This window comes from Maniola jurtina, chromosome 17 (genome assembly GCF_905333055.1).
Source record: "Maniola jurtina chromosome 17, ilManJurt1.1, whole genome shotgun sequence".
Classification (NCBI taxonomy): Eukaryota; Metazoa; Arthropoda; class Insecta; order Lepidoptera; family Nymphalidae; genus Maniola; species Maniola jurtina.
In genome coordinates, this window is record NC_060045.1 from 2,900,495 (window position 1) to 2,915,156 (window position 14,662).

Sequence of the window (14,662 nt, forward strand, 5' to 3'; positions counted from 1 at the left end):
TGACATTTGTTTTCGAATTTCGGTCAATTGTCTGAGTTCTGGAGGATAGTTAGGTATTATCGTTCGGAGTTTTGTTCCGATTTATTTAATTATAAAAATGGAAACAGGAAGGAATTTAGAAATTAGCGTTAGATTTTATTATACTATTTAAAAAAAAAAGATGTATTAGGTAAAAGTATGTATTAGAATTTAGATACAGTACCTGGACATTCATGGAATAAAATCCTTTTTTTTTTAATTGAAAATATTACAATAAAACTTAAAGCTAGCCTTATCTAATTACTATACAAATCATGCCCGTGTGGAATGGTGCCAAGAATACTGGCTGCATTTCCACGCTTGACAGCCAGGCTGATCCGTTGCGCAAAAAATGAGCCAGCCCTTTTTTTTACCCAAATCCTTCTCGGTTTATGTAGTTAGGTACTGAGCTGCATCACCGCCATATTTCTTACGTTAGAAGAAATCACATACCTATGTAAAAGAATGATTACATGAAAAGAAACTTCGAAATTAGGTAGAAACTTTTAGGTACCTACTTCACGACGTCCGTCCCTAGCATCTTATGGCAATTAAAACTTGCAACTCTAGTTAATTACCACAGCCTCTCGAATCCAGAATAAATAACGTATAAATAATAATGACAATGCAATGACACTAGAATCAACCAAAACAAAATAACCTCACTTCCAAACAAATTATCAGCTGTTAAGACAAGACGGCGGCCATCTTATTCTTTAATAAGGGTTTATAGTAGGGTTCAGCCTGTTATAAGTTATGGAGCCGTTATTGAACACTTTTAGCACTATTGAACGTTTATGAATCATGTTTTTGAGAACTTTGCTTATAACAAGCTAATAAAGCTTCTACAAATTTTTATGAATAAGACTGTTAGTATTTAAGTAGGTACTTTGTGTATTAATTAAGTATTACAATAACTTAACAGTTAAGTTTTAAAATATGGGATAGGTAGGTACTGTTTGCTGGAAGCAAATAAAGCTTTTTTTACTATCGAGTCGATAAAATCTGCATACATATCGATATGTGTCTAAGCGCATCACTATACCCGCTAAGTTATAGGGGTCAGACCTTCAAACCAACGAAGAAGTCGTTACAATACAAATCATTAGAATCCTTTAAATATTTACGGTATGATATCAGATCAGTACAGCAAGTGCACTCCTTGCCTCGGCTGCACTTCAATTACCTTATCATTATATCCTAGACCCTAAGGTTTAAGGAAACATTACCCATTTATATAAACATTCGGTAAAGTGTCGTTATTCAGATAAGTGGTTGCTGTCGTCAAAATGTGTCGTTTGATTGATGTGCTCGTTTTGATTGTACTGTATTTGGATTTTGGATTGTGCTATGTCAATTGTAAGTTTTTTTTTTAAATCTTAAATCATCCAGCCCGGCTAGGCGTTTTACGAAATATCAAAGGCTCAACAGTTCCTTTTAGCTTCCGTATCGGAAGCTGTAATACAATGAATTCTGGCTGAAATCTAATTGCAAAAATCTGAAAAATCTGAAACGTACCCTTACACACTTTAATAGTATTCAATTCTCGATGACTTCTCGCAAGTATAAGGAAGTCTAAAATGCTTGTTTTTTTTGAGTCACGTGTCGTAACTCCCTTTTAACTATAATGTTTATAATATTCAATATACAAGTGTAATTTAATTTATAAGACCCCCGACAAGTGAAGGTTACAGTAACTAGAAAAGAGCGGATAACTTTCAAACGGCTGAACCGATTTTCTTGGATTAGGTATAACTAAGAACACTCTCGATCAAGCCACCTTTCAAAACAAAAAAACTAAATCAAAATCGAATCAATAGTTTAGGAGCTACGATGCCACAGACAGATACACAGATACACACGTCAAACTTATTACACCCCTCTTTTTGGGTCGGGGGTTAAAAAGGAGGTCTAAAATGCGGTTTTTTTCCAAATCACGTATCGCTGCTTTCCTTTGACTATAATGTTTATAATATTACAATCATTTCGATATAAAAAGGATCGAAATACTTCGATTTTGCCCACCATAACATTACCACCATGTGTGGACTTATTGCTATTGTACAGATGCTTGTGTCAGTCCACGTTCTTATTGCGAAAAGTTTCAGCCAATACTTCAAGTATAGTTCCACACTTCCTCCCTTTAGTGTGTTAGTGAAGAGCTGACTTTATTTGTTATTTTGTTTCGTAGGCAGTATTAGGACAAAGACTTTAGATTACTTTTATCCCGGAAAAAAAAAAGAAAATATTCCTATGAGATTTTCAAAAATTCATCCGTTTAACCAACTTTGACGAAAGTTACAGAGATAACTTGTATCCCGAAGACGGGCATAGATTACTTTTTATTCAAAACAATCAAAGCGATTCCACGGGATTTTTAAAAACCAAAACCCATGGGAATTCGCGGGCATCGTCTACTGATTAAATAAAGTATTTCCTAGTAACTAGTTCGTAATTTCGGAATTTTCTGCCCTTCAAACAAACTGCCAAACACTGACGCATAAAACGTTCTTTGAACTGTACCCGCATTTCCTTGAACTTGGTTTTATTTTTCCACAACAGCCACACCTTCTGCGATTGATTCGAGGTCTAGAGTACATATTTCCGGTTCAAGAACTTCCGGTAACTGTAGCTTTTTACGACTTAAGGAAAAGTGTCCACTAGCAATAATAGGTACCTACTAGCAGAAGTCAAATAGTGGAAGTTACTTTTCGATGGAAAATCTTCTAGATACTGACTGTTAGACAATACAAGTGCCGCGCAAGTGACTGCAAGTTTTATTGCTAGTGGATGCTTGGTTTAAAGGTTGCTCCCATTGTATAATTTTTTTAACTATAATGTCCTTCTGACCGAATTTCGGCCAAGGCGGTCAGTCTCAGCGGAGGTTTGCCATCGCTAGAAATTGTATACAGTGTGAGCAAACATAGATGTACAGCTACTCTATTCCTTTACTCTCAAATTCCGATGGAATGGCAATCCGACACGACCAGAGAAAGTTCAGCAGGACCGATGGCTTGTGCTACGTATCAGAAGAGAGATTTAGTTCAATAAGCCACTATTCTGATTGACCTTGTATAATCGTGTGGTTTTTCAGTGGCAGACGTAGAATGCGGTCTAGTAAACAGTCGCAGTGCAAGAATAGTAGGCGGCAGTGACAGTCTTCCTGCTGAGTTCCCCTGGGCGGCCAGTATATGGAGACAAGGGACGCACCAGTGTGGAGCCACCGTCCTCAATGACAGATGGTTGCTCACTGCTGGACATTGCATTTGCAGGTAAAGGGGAAATTTTACAAGTATCACCTTATTATCATCATTATTATCAACTGATAGGCGTAAAAATGTCAGAAGTTGAAAGTTAGGTCTGTATGTCTTTCTATGTTCTTCCAATTACATTACCTAAAGCTACTCTTGAGCTTTTTAGGGTTCCGTACGTCAAAAGGAAAAACGGAACCCTTATAGGATCACTTTCTTGTCTGTCTGTCTGTCTGTCAAGAAACCTATAGGGTACTTCCCGTTGACCTAGAATCATGAAATTTGGTAGGAAGGTAGGTCTTATAGCACAAGTACAGGAATAAATCTTAAAACCGCGAGTTTGTGGTCACATCATTTAAAAAAAAATTAAAATATGTTTCAATTTTCAAATTAAGACCAAGTATTATATGAAAGGGCTTTACCTATATATCCTGAAACAGATTTTTATTTATTTTTATGTATAATTGTTTTTGATTTTTCGTGCAAAATGTTGGAAAAAATACCTGGGTACGAAACCCTCAGTGCGCGAGTCTGACTCGCACTTGGCCAGTTTTTTCATTAAAGTATGCCTCTATAACAGCATTCACTAAAGAGTCAAACATACTCAATTTATTGTCTTACATTTTCAGTGTGTTCGATGAGTTCTACAAGTCTAAGCAGTTGTCCGTCGTCGTTGGCTACACTGATATTTCAGCTGGTGATCAGAACGAGAAGCTTGCTAAGATTATACCCCATCCAGAGTACAGGTATTGTATAGTACACATATTGAAATACTTCCAGCTGGCCTAGTACTCTCTCTCTTAGCATAGAAGTTATAAAGCCACAATATCAATTATTGTAATTCACTAATGATACATATAATTGATGATATTCAACACACACACTGTAGCTATAAAACTAAGGCGATAGGCCTCCTGTTAGCTACAGTGTGATGATCTCAATCTGCTCTGATTGGGCAATAGTTTTCACTATTGGCATCTCACTTATTTTCAATTTAGTAACTAAATTTTAGTAAATAAATTCAGCCAATAACAAAAACTACAAGTTTTGATAGTTTTCCTAAGTATCTAGGTATGCATTTAATTACTCTCCCATGGGCTTCTTTCAAATGCATCTGTTAAAAATAGTTCAAACCTATAAGTTTCTTTAATATTAATCGCGAGAAAACTAACAGGCGGGTCACCCGCTGCCTATGAACATAATATAATGCAGCACCAGAGAAACCGCTAATGCGTTGTCGGCTTTTGAAGAACTAGGGATGCCCGCGATTTCGTAAATTTCATACAAATCGGTTAAGCGGATGGTTTTTTAAGAATCCCGTGGAAATTCTTTGATTTTCCGGGATAAAAAGTAGCCTATCCCCCCCCCCCCCCCCCCCCCCCGGGATATAAGCTGAACCTGTATCGAATTTTGTCAGAATCGGTTAAACTGTTGGGCCGTGAAAAAGTAGCAGACAGAAAGACACACTTTCGCATTTATAATATTAGAAGGATAGTATGGATATGGATGGAGTTCAAGTCAGGTGTTTCTTTTGTGACAGGTGTAAGAAGAAGACAAATGACGTAGCCCTCCTGAAGACAATCCGTCAGCTACGATGGACGAATGAGCTCCGTCCAGCATGCTTGCCCCAGCCTCTCGCCGCTGATTACAGCGGCAAGATGGCTACCGTAGCTGGATGGGGATTCACTAATGAGGACAGGGGAATAGGTACGTTTGATAATATTCTTGTTGATTTTATAGGCACAAACCAACAGATAAAAATGAGTAACCATTACTTGTATCTCGAAAACATTTTAATAGCAGTGAATCTTGACACTTTTTTAGTAACGTTAGAAATATGACTAACCTCCTTATTAGATTAATGGGTTAAATGCAATCACTTGTATTCTCTTTTAACCGCTATAAAGTTTCACTAATATTCGCTATTGAATCTATATTGTATGATCAAGTCAATTTGGATTTAGCTTTAGGATTTCTTTAGCTAGGCTCTCTCTTGCGACAAGATAGTGGATAGGCCTGCATCAAGAGTATCGCTGTCTTCGTGGTGGCCCAGAAACTATAAGGTTCTTAAAGCGACTTGCCAGGTACTTTGAACTGTTGTTTGGATTTCAATTCCAAAATGCAATCATTGTAAATACTCTTGGACTAAAGTTTACCAGAACTCAAGAAGGTATGACTCGTCATTTAATAAACCTGCGCAGTAGACAGAAGCCATAAATCAAGCAACTGCACAGGTTTGTTACTTGACAGCACAGAAGTAAGGGCAGATTCCTCCTACATCAATGCTCACCAGAGACCAAGATAATTTTACAACAATTTCACACCATTATCAATACCATAAATACTAACAAAATCTTTATTCTAGGAACAAGACCAAATATTTTGCAAAAGACTGATGTAGTTGTAGTGGAAAACAATGAATGCAACAATTGGTATGAATCACAGGGAAGCAAAGTAAGGATCAGCCCAACTCAAATGTGCGCGGGACACGAAACTGGTGGACGGGACTCCTGTTGGGTAAGTTCAATAAAGCAAAAGGATTGGTTTGCAAAGCTGTACAATTTCATAGGTATAAATTGTTACTCGAATTATACGAGTACAACGCAAGTTATACATAATATATATCTAAACAGTTCAAATAGAAAAACAAATGAATTGTTTTGTAATAAAAATTCTACTAATTATAAATACAAAGTATATTTGTCTGTTTGATTGTACCATCCAATAAAGTCAAAACGAAGCAATGAAAGACGAGCACCTAGCACGAACATATGTAGTTAAAATCCTGGAGAGCGATAGGCCAATTTTTTATCTGGAAAATTTAAACAAAAAAATCTAAATCCACGAGGATGAAGCGATGGGTCTCAACTAGTTAAAAAACAGGTTTGGGAGACCTTAATTTCTCATTATAAATTCAAGGTATTGAAGTATTTTAAAATCTCGAAATGCAATGTTCTGTTTTCTCGAAATTACAAACTTTTAAGACCAAAACTTTTCTTTTTATTATTTAACGCATTACGGGCTGCTTCGTAATTTCAATTTATACCTGCCATATTAATCTTCCCAAATTTTAACATGTGATACATGAACAGCAGTCTAATATTGAAAATTTCCAGGCTGACAGCGGTGGTCCTCTAATGGTGAAAGGAGACAAAGGCCATTCCACGATCATTGGTGTAGTTTCAACTGGAAGCGGGTGTGCTAGGGCCAAGATGCCCGGAATATACACCAGGGTGTCCAAATTCACCGAATGGATTGTTTCCAGTGTCAACGAGGATAGTGCAAGATCTGGATTCGGCTGGCTTTTGAGAAGAGGCTAATGGTTTATAAATCGTGTTTCAAGAGTGGAAATTTTTACCCCCACGCCAAACAAGATGTTCAAAAACCACAAAAACCGCCAAAACTTTGAGTGTTAGTAAAATATGTCACACACGCCTCGCAGATTTACTTTTTCAAAAAGTTTTTGTAGCTCTGGCCTCTGGCGGGTTTTGTTGGTCTGCAGCTGAATGCGATTTCGTTTAAAATTACTACAGAACCCTGATTCTTCATAACGTTCAAATCGTATCTAACTGGTTACAGTATTTTTGAGTTTCTAATTTTTAAATTCTTGTCCATTTGATGCCGTATACTGCACTTATTGTAGTTACAAATAAATACGTTTTTTTTTATTGAATACGAGTTGACAGCAATCTCACCTGGTGGTAAGTGATGATGCAGTCTAAGATGGAAGTGGGCTAACTTGGAAGGGCTATGGCAGTTTTTATTAAACACACACTCCTTTGGTTTCCACATGGCATCGTACCCGGAACGCTAAATTGTTTGGCGGCACGGCTTTGCCGGTAGAGTAGTAGCTAGCCACGGCCAAAGCCTCTCACCAGATAAATATTTTTAGTGATGAAAACTGCAGTCCTATTTTATTACATTGCAACAATTTAATTACTGTAAAATTATCTGGACGTACCAAATAACACTAGATTTATAAGACTTAGGTGTAAGTTATTATTTATTTCCAAATGATGCAATTACTGTGATATTAAGATATAATTTTTATTATGTAACGTTTGTTATTTATAGTAAACTAAGCAATTATTTATTACAAAGTGATTAAATTTGTTTTAAATGTTTATTTTCTTTTCTTTGCAATACTTATCAAATTCCTTTTTGCTGCTTTCAATAACTTCGTACAATTTTTTTCCTGAAGTCTCTTCGATATCATCTTTTAGAGATGCTAGAGCTTTATCTAGGGAAAGTTTAGCTTCACTCAGCAACGGGATTATTTCATCAATAGTTTTTATAGATCCGTCACTTTTAGCCTTTTTAGATAACAAAAGTAATGCTGAATGTAATTCATGTTGTAGAACAGCACTATACAGACTTAACCTAGCGTTTCCAGGGTCTAAAGTTGTTGTAATTGCAATCAAATCTTTACACATTTTGATTTTCTTATCCAAAATTTCCCCAGACATGTAACTAGGTTGTCTACCATACAGCTGGACAAGTGAATGTTTTATAGAATACAAATGATAATGGTTCGGGTGTAAAAAAGTTGATAACCTGCATAGAAGATTTTCTAACATGGTTACAGACCCACCCATCATTTGAACATTTTCAACCTCCTCTCCCATTTGTGAAATGAGCATATTTATTTGGGAGTTATTAACTTTAACTGTACATTTGCTGCAAGCCCAATCAGTTTCTTCATCCAAGGGATCTTCAGGTAGATGTATGCCATCACAAGATCCTTTATCGTCCCCGAAACACTTCATTGCACTTAAATAAGTACCTAGTTCAGTAGGATCGCTGCATCTTTGACATTTACATGTAAAGTACTTTGTATCTTTTAAATGTTGTCTTCTAGCTTGGGTTCCCCATAGAGCATGGCTATACATGGTAGCTATATGATGTCCCTTCATTATGGGAACAACAACTTTAAGGGTTATTCTATACAATTCACTTTTGTCCTTCGTGAAGAGACCAAAGACATGTTTCGTGTTCGGTATACAACTGTGCTCTAGCAGACAAGTGGTAGCATACAAAGCATTGAGTTCAGAACCACCAGGCAGTCTTATCTCTAATGCATTAGTGTCAATTATTCCACACATTCTATGTAGCAATTCCTTAGAAATTTCCTTGAAGTATTTCTTTTTAATGCTGTCTTCAAGTTTACTTATGAAACTGTTGATCAAGTACTCAACGATAAATTCATCTGCTTCGCTGAAAACGAAAAAGTTCAAACTGTTATTAAAGCTGCAGACACAACCGTATAGTGAAGTTTTGCGATCATTTGTATCATAGGTCGTAATGCAATCTGATGTGACGTTTGACCAATCGGAGCGCGCCTGCGCCAAAATGTTACACCAGACGAATATCTTTATAATGTTTTTATAATGAGCTCTTAGAGGCTACTTGAATGGCAAACTGGTCTGACACTTAGAAGAGCCACCAAACAAGAAAAGAAAAAGAAAGTTTAGAGTAAGAATAAGTTAGTTCTCTACTCAGCCATGATTACAAAAAAAGCAGATAGAGCACCATATTCCCCGAGGAATCAAGTAGCCGACAAAAATTTCCTAACTAAACTAGCTCCTAGTCTAACTGTTGTCTATTATAGGGAAAGGATCCCATCGACTTGTTGTACTGTTGCGTAATTTAACTCACCACGATACAGCAATGTGTTTACGCCTTTAAACGACGTAATCTTAGCTAAACTGATCATGTCAGCTAAATAGAATTTAAAGCCAATTAGTCTACTTTTACAGCAAAAACTGCTAAACGATAATCTGACTTTCTCAAACGCTAATACGAATTTCACGATCTATTTTAGTCAAAGCGCTAACATAATGGTCATTAGAAACTTTGTGATTCTATTAATTATCCAAGATCGACGAAGCATCCCAAATTTTTTAAATTAGGTACTATAATAAAAAATAAAATAAATAAAAATCTAGATTCAGACAGGCGATAAAATGATACATTTTGAAGAATATATCATGAAGAAAACTGAATACCTGAGAGTGTTCCATAATATTTAGAAAGGTGTATTCAGATACAAGTTAGCTCTTGACCGCCCTGGTGGTAAGTGATGACGCAGTCTAAGATGAAATTGGGCTAACCTGGAAGGGGTCCTTCTCATTCTGATTTCTGAGAGGAGAACCGTGCTTAGTAGTGGACTGGTGGCGATGATGATGGTGATGATGATAGTAGTAGACAAAGCTTACTCATATAAGTCTGATCCAGGTATTCGGTACTCCATATGCGACTGCAATTCTAACAGTTGCCTCCATTTCTCCGGGTTTGTGTTTTGAAGAAGGACGCAACGTAGAGGCAGCAATGCATCATGTCTGAAATGAATGAAATAATTTAGATAGATAACGCTTACAATGCACAATAATTGCAACTGTGCATTGTAAGGTCTCCATCTCTTGAGGATGCTCCAGAGTCCGGGCGAAACGTGGGTCATGTGTGTTTTGGGATTTGTGTGGTGCGACGTGGTGGTGGTGCGTATTGCTTGCTTGATGGCTGGCTTTTCCTGCATGTTTAGTAGTTGGGGGGCGGGCGGTGTGTTTCGCATGCTGCATGCTGCACCATCTAGATTTGTCTGTTTCAGCATGGTTTCAGCGGATTACAGCGAATTGAGCTTTTGTTTCCTTGTATAAAAGAATTGTCATGCCATCGTCCACTAGACCAAAAACCTTCCTTTGCGATAATACCAACAAAAGTAATATGTTAGGTACAAACGTTAGCGTACCGTGTACGTTATGTTATAGCTATCCATAAAATATAAATTAACCAAGAAGAGAAGACGTGGTTAGAAATTTATCTATAACAATGCAAGATAACTCAAATGTTATCATTCCTTGGTTTTAGGTAGCTTGGTAATAATTAAAAACAAAAAGATTTTTTTTTTTTTGCAAAAATTACAATGACCGGGTGAGGCCTTTACTTGCAGATAAAGAAGGAAAGAATTAAGTACCATTTATTTATTTATTACACTCCTTATTAGTGTACATTGGCGGGCAATACCTGTAATACTCAGCCATATTGTCCAGAACACATTCTGGTCGAGCACTCAGGATGTCACATTCAAGTCCATGGTGCCTTGGATCTTTGAGTCCTGGACAATTACCAGAGCACACTGGCCAGCCGCATCTGAATCAAAAAATAATATGTATAGGTACATTTTCTGGCTAAAATTTGGTAGGATCAAAGTTTTCGAAGAGTGATAACATTGCTAGTGATAACATATAGATCGGAGACGTCATGGTCGCTACTTATGGACTTAGAAGAAAACTCAGAGTTACGCTGTGGGCGATAGAGAAAGCCATGCTCCGATCAAATCAGATGTGAAGAGATCCGTAGGAGAAGTAGAGTAAGTAAGTAAAGTAATCTCAAGGGATTGTGAAGCCGAAGTTGTGAAGAAGCGACGTGTGGGGCACATAATTCCTAAAAATTCCCATAAATCTTGGCCTTTCTAGCCATATCTACATTTTAAGCTCTCTTTTGAATCCTTTGAGGATTTAATAATCTTGAAAACTTTTTCTACCTTAATAAATCTAAACATAGGTATTTTAGGTACTTAATACCTTGAACATCTCTCTCCAATATCGGTAAACACAGGTTTATAACACCCCACACAGGGCATGGAGGCTTCAGGGTCTATCATCGCTTTAGGGCCGAAGACCAGGGGCAGTTCGGTGACGATCACTTCTCCAGGAGTCAGGTCTCTCGCTGCCACGAGGTACCGCCCGAGCTCCTCCGATTTGTGTACCTGGAAACGGTTTATTAAAAGCTTTTTAATAAATTGACGCGTTTTACTTTTAATACTAATACTTGAGTCTGCGATCTAGTTTTAAAACATAGTCGGATAGATAGTTCACTATGGTAATATTATAGGCGCTAACTTGTAATATTATTTTTATTTAAAAACTATAATCCTACTTACCTACAGCTGTCACAATCGGTTCAGCTGTTTAAAAATTATTTAAAATATATAAGTACTAAAATACGTATAATTCAACAATTCGGACAGCCAGACCAAAACGTTATTTAAAATGGATATTTTATAAATATATAAAATGGATATTTTAAATATATAAAATGGATATTTTAAATATATAAAATGTATATTTGTATATTTAAAATGGATATTACGATTTTATACAATCTTGTGCGACCAGTAGTGACATCTAAAATGACATCAATGAACAAGTGTAAATTAAAAATTTATAACACCCCCGACAAGTGAAGGTTACAGTCTAGACAAGAGCTGATAATTTTCAAAAGGCTGAACCGATTTTCCTGCATTATAGCTAAGAACACTCGATCAAGCCACCTTTCAAACAAAAAAACTAAATAAACCAAAATCGGTTCATTAGTTTAGGACCTACGATGCCACAGACAGATACACAGATACACACGTCAAACTTATAACACCCCTCTTTTTGGGTCGGGGGTTAAAATGACGGAAGATGTTTTTTTTTTTTTTTTTTTTTTCTTCTCGTCTGGCTTTACATAGATTAGCCAATGTCAAGTTTGTAGTTATTTACAAGTTAGGGAAAACTATAAAACAACACCAATCCCTTTCCAAATTGAATTTAAAAAATAAAGCAGAAAATTTTCCGTCCGTTAAGTACGCAGTTTCCCGCCCTTTTTTTTCCGGAAGATGTTTTAAAATTGGTTTTCAGCGCCATCTAGCTTTTTTTGGATGGTATCACATCGCAATGCAACGGCTTCAATGAAACTCCTCATTTCACTGGCTTCTACTAGAGGCAGGCTTAGTAGTTCAAAGTATTATCAGTAGATGGCAGTTAAAAAAAATACCTCGAAAACTTCCGAAACACCATTTTCACTGCCTTTACCCATTTTCTTTTCTGTAAAATAAAAATTACACAATGTAAGTTTCAGGGTGAAAAATGAAACAATTCCAGACAATATCTAGGGTATACCTACCTACCTAAATAAAATATTACTGGAGTCATTCTGACTCTGTCTAGTAGGATACCTACCTAAACCTACCTACCTAGGTATTAATATAATCACTTTACGTGAAGTCTAGATTTGAGTACCACCTACGTATCAAATAATTATATTTATAATAATTTCATTGCCACACAAAATCTGTTTTGCAGTGATTTGCTATTTTCACCTTCTCGTGTCATTATCTTATTCAAAACTGAATGAGTAAAGTGAAAATTATTTAGATCACACACTATATTGCAATGAACTGCTCTGAGTATGCAAATTTTATGAGTTATAAACTTTTTGCTACCTACCCTCTTATAAAATAACTAAACTGAGCGTAAGTAGGGCGTCTCCACTCCAATTGCCATCTCGACCTGTCGTACTAAAGCTACTTATAATATAAAAAGTTGTTTAGATATTTCGGCTCAAGAAAACCCGCGCAACGCAAGCCAAAGAAAGCCGCCGAACTGGACGTCGTTGCAATCAAGGCCATTTACCTGCGAGGCCTAAGAAGCCATTTTTGGTGGCGGAGAAGACCATCTATTGTCCATCCTCGAGGGACTGCTGAGACTCGTAACTTTTACCGGTAAGGCCCCGCTCCACGAGGAAGCCCAGGAAAAACAAAACATCCACACATTGACGCCCTAGAGCGGTCCCCTTGCAGGGCTTCCCAAAAAAGGCTTCCAACTTGAGGACCACTCCTGACACCCTCTTCCTCAGCAAAAGAGGAAGACTGCCAGCAAACTAGGGGGCAATCCAAGGACCGTACATCTTAACGGTGCACGGATGAACTCATCCACAGAAAGCAAAACCGCCTTGAACGGATCTCCCCATTTCCTTCCAAGGAAACGTGCGAAGACTACGAGATCTCATACATTTACCTACAGCCTGTTAGTCTCCTACTATCAGCCAACTTTATAAATGCCAAAATGATTAGATATAATATGTTTGTTTGTTACCTTTTAACACTTAAACCGCTGACAGGATCTTCACGAAATTCGGCACAGAAATAGCTTGTATCTTGAAGCTGTTATACGGACGTAGGATTCTTTTAATCCAAGATATAGACGAACTTTGGCACAGAGATAGCTTGTATCCTGGAGAACCTCCTTCTCCTAATTATAGTTTTTATCCCGGAAAAAACAAAAACCTAAAATTTAACTCTGGACATTACATTGTAGGTATAGGAACCTACTTATAATATCTACTTATTCGGTACCTAGTAGCCATACAAGCACAGCTGCGCCAGTGATTTTCAAAATCCATATTTTCCAAAATTATTAAATGTAGGTGACCTACTTACCTAATTATAAATCGGTACAAATAGCCCAAGCTGCCCCTCTCGATTTCCAAACTAATACCAATTAATTTATTAACAATCACATAAAATAGTTTTAAGCATTTGATAAACTATTTAAAATAAAGCCGTGTAAAATATTCGGTCACATATTATTATTTTTCATGAAACTGAACAAAAGCACTTTTCCAAAGACGCGATGCGCGGGCGCAAGAAACTTTCAGACTAGCCGGCGTTCAGGGTGTTGCGTAATCTATTATAAATTACTTTTATAAATCTGCGTTTTTTTTAAATCTTTGACTGTTCTGTATTGGAGACGATTTTACCTGATGGTACTAGAAAAATAACACCTATTACTAACTAAAATTTATTTAATCTCTACTTAAATATGTTAGGTAGGTATACAAAATAACATCTTTGTCGTTCGTGAGGTTAATTGCTGGCGATTCAGGAAGGATTTTCCGGCCAGGATTTCCACATTCCAGATATAATGTGGATATAATGATGCTTGCTTTCATGCAGCGGCTCCCTGCGACTGATTTGATGTCGCCTCTTTACCTAAGGAGGTCTACCACAGTGTTGGTACATTGCACTACGTGGTGGATACAGGTTCGCCATTCCAGAACCTTGCGACCTCAATGTGAGAATTTCGTAATAGGCTTGCGCTAAATTAATTAATTAAATAAGTAGTTAGTATAATATGATTTAGGGTTTTCTTCATATTATTCTAGAACTGCACTTAGCATGAAAAATATCGATTAGATATTAAAGCTGTAGTTAGGTACCTATACTGATTCGTGCACTCCTACATGTTTTAGCACTTGCATGATGTATCAACTGAACTGAATGAACTTTATTATGTAATTTTTTATGATATCACAGATATTAATCTAGTTTATTCATAATCTAGCATCATAAGTAAACGTCGAAGACTACTGAAATCAGAATTGTAAAGAGTTCTGTGTACAAGACGTACCAACTACAATTGTTCAGCTTAAAACATTTGTTTCAGTCAACTGGCACGAGGTTTCTAATACTTCATTTTGTTGGCACCGGCCACGGTTCTTCAGCTAGTAGTGATAATTGCACAAGTCTATTTTGAACGAGTATTGTATCAGTGACGGGCCGAGACGAACGC

General features: G+C 36.9%; 2 protein-coding genes across 3 annotated transcripts; one reads left to right on the top strand and one right to left on the bottom strand.

The window, feature by feature from the left end:
• The first annotated feature begins 1,093 nt into the window (after nt 1-1,093).
• Nucleotides 1,094-6,990, top strand: LOC123873503 (trypsin-1-like). The gene is made up of 6 exons (XM_045918357.1): nt 1,094-1,377; nt 3,113-3,290; nt 3,899-4,015; nt 4,810-4,976; nt 5,635-5,786; nt 6,386-6,990. Exons 1-6 carry the CDS (start codon nt 1,308-1,310, stop codon nt 6,587-6,589), a joined length of 888 nt encoding a protein of 295 aa, XP_045774313.1. The 5' UTR covers nt 1,094-1,307; the 3' UTR covers nt 6,590-6,990.
• A 192-nt stretch (nt 6,991-7,182) lies between these two features.
• LOC123873671 (SET domain-containing protein SmydA-8) lies at nt 7,183-14,617 on the bottom strand. Of its 2 annotated transcripts, none has more exons than XM_045918643.1 (6): nt 14,501-14,617; nt 12,087-12,136; nt 10,850-11,034; nt 10,290-10,415; nt 9,485-9,607; nt 7,183-8,483 (listed from the first exon to the last, which is right to left on the bottom strand). In XM_045918643.1, the coding sequence occupies exons 2-6, from the start codon at nt 12,126-12,128 to the stop codon at nt 7,385-7,387; spliced, it is 1,575 nt and encodes a 524-aa protein (XP_045774599.1). In that variant the 5' UTR covers nt 12,129-12,136; nt 14,501-14,617; the 3' UTR covers nt 7,183-7,384. The 2 variants fall into 2 exon arrangements, with proteins under 2 accessions (XP_045774599.1, XP_045774597.1); XM_045918641.1 differs by lacking the exon at nt 14,501-14,617 and adding an exon at nt 13,531-13,872.
• Nucleotides 14,618-14,662: the final 45 nt, after the last annotated feature.

Bases quoted from the DNA above. Each gene is read 5' to 3' on its own strand.
- LOC123873503 (XM_045918357.1), top strand. From the start codon at position 1,308: ATGTGTCGTTTGATTGATGTGCTCGTTTTGATTGTACTGTATTTGGAT. The intron at 3,291-3,898 runs GTAAAGGGGAAA...TTACATTTTCAG, and splicing joins GCTGGACATTGCATTTGCAG to TGTGTTCGATGAGTTCTACA. The intron at 5,787-6,385 runs GTAAGTTCAATA...GAAAATTTCCAG, and splicing joins GTGGACGGGACTCCTGTTGG to GCTGACAGCGGTGGTCCTCT.
- LOC123873671 (XM_045918643.1), bottom strand. From the start codon at position 12,128: ATGGGTAAAGGCAGTGAAAATGGTGTTTCGGAAGTTTTCGAG. The intron at 11,035-12,086 runs GTATTTTTTTTA...AACCGTTTCCAG, and splicing joins GTGTTTCGGAAGTTTTCGAG to GTACACAAATCGGAGGAGCT. The intron at 8,484-9,484 runs GTAAGCTTTGTC...TTTCGTTTTCAG, and splicing joins CCTGGATCAGACTTATATGA to CGAAGCAGATGAATTTATCG.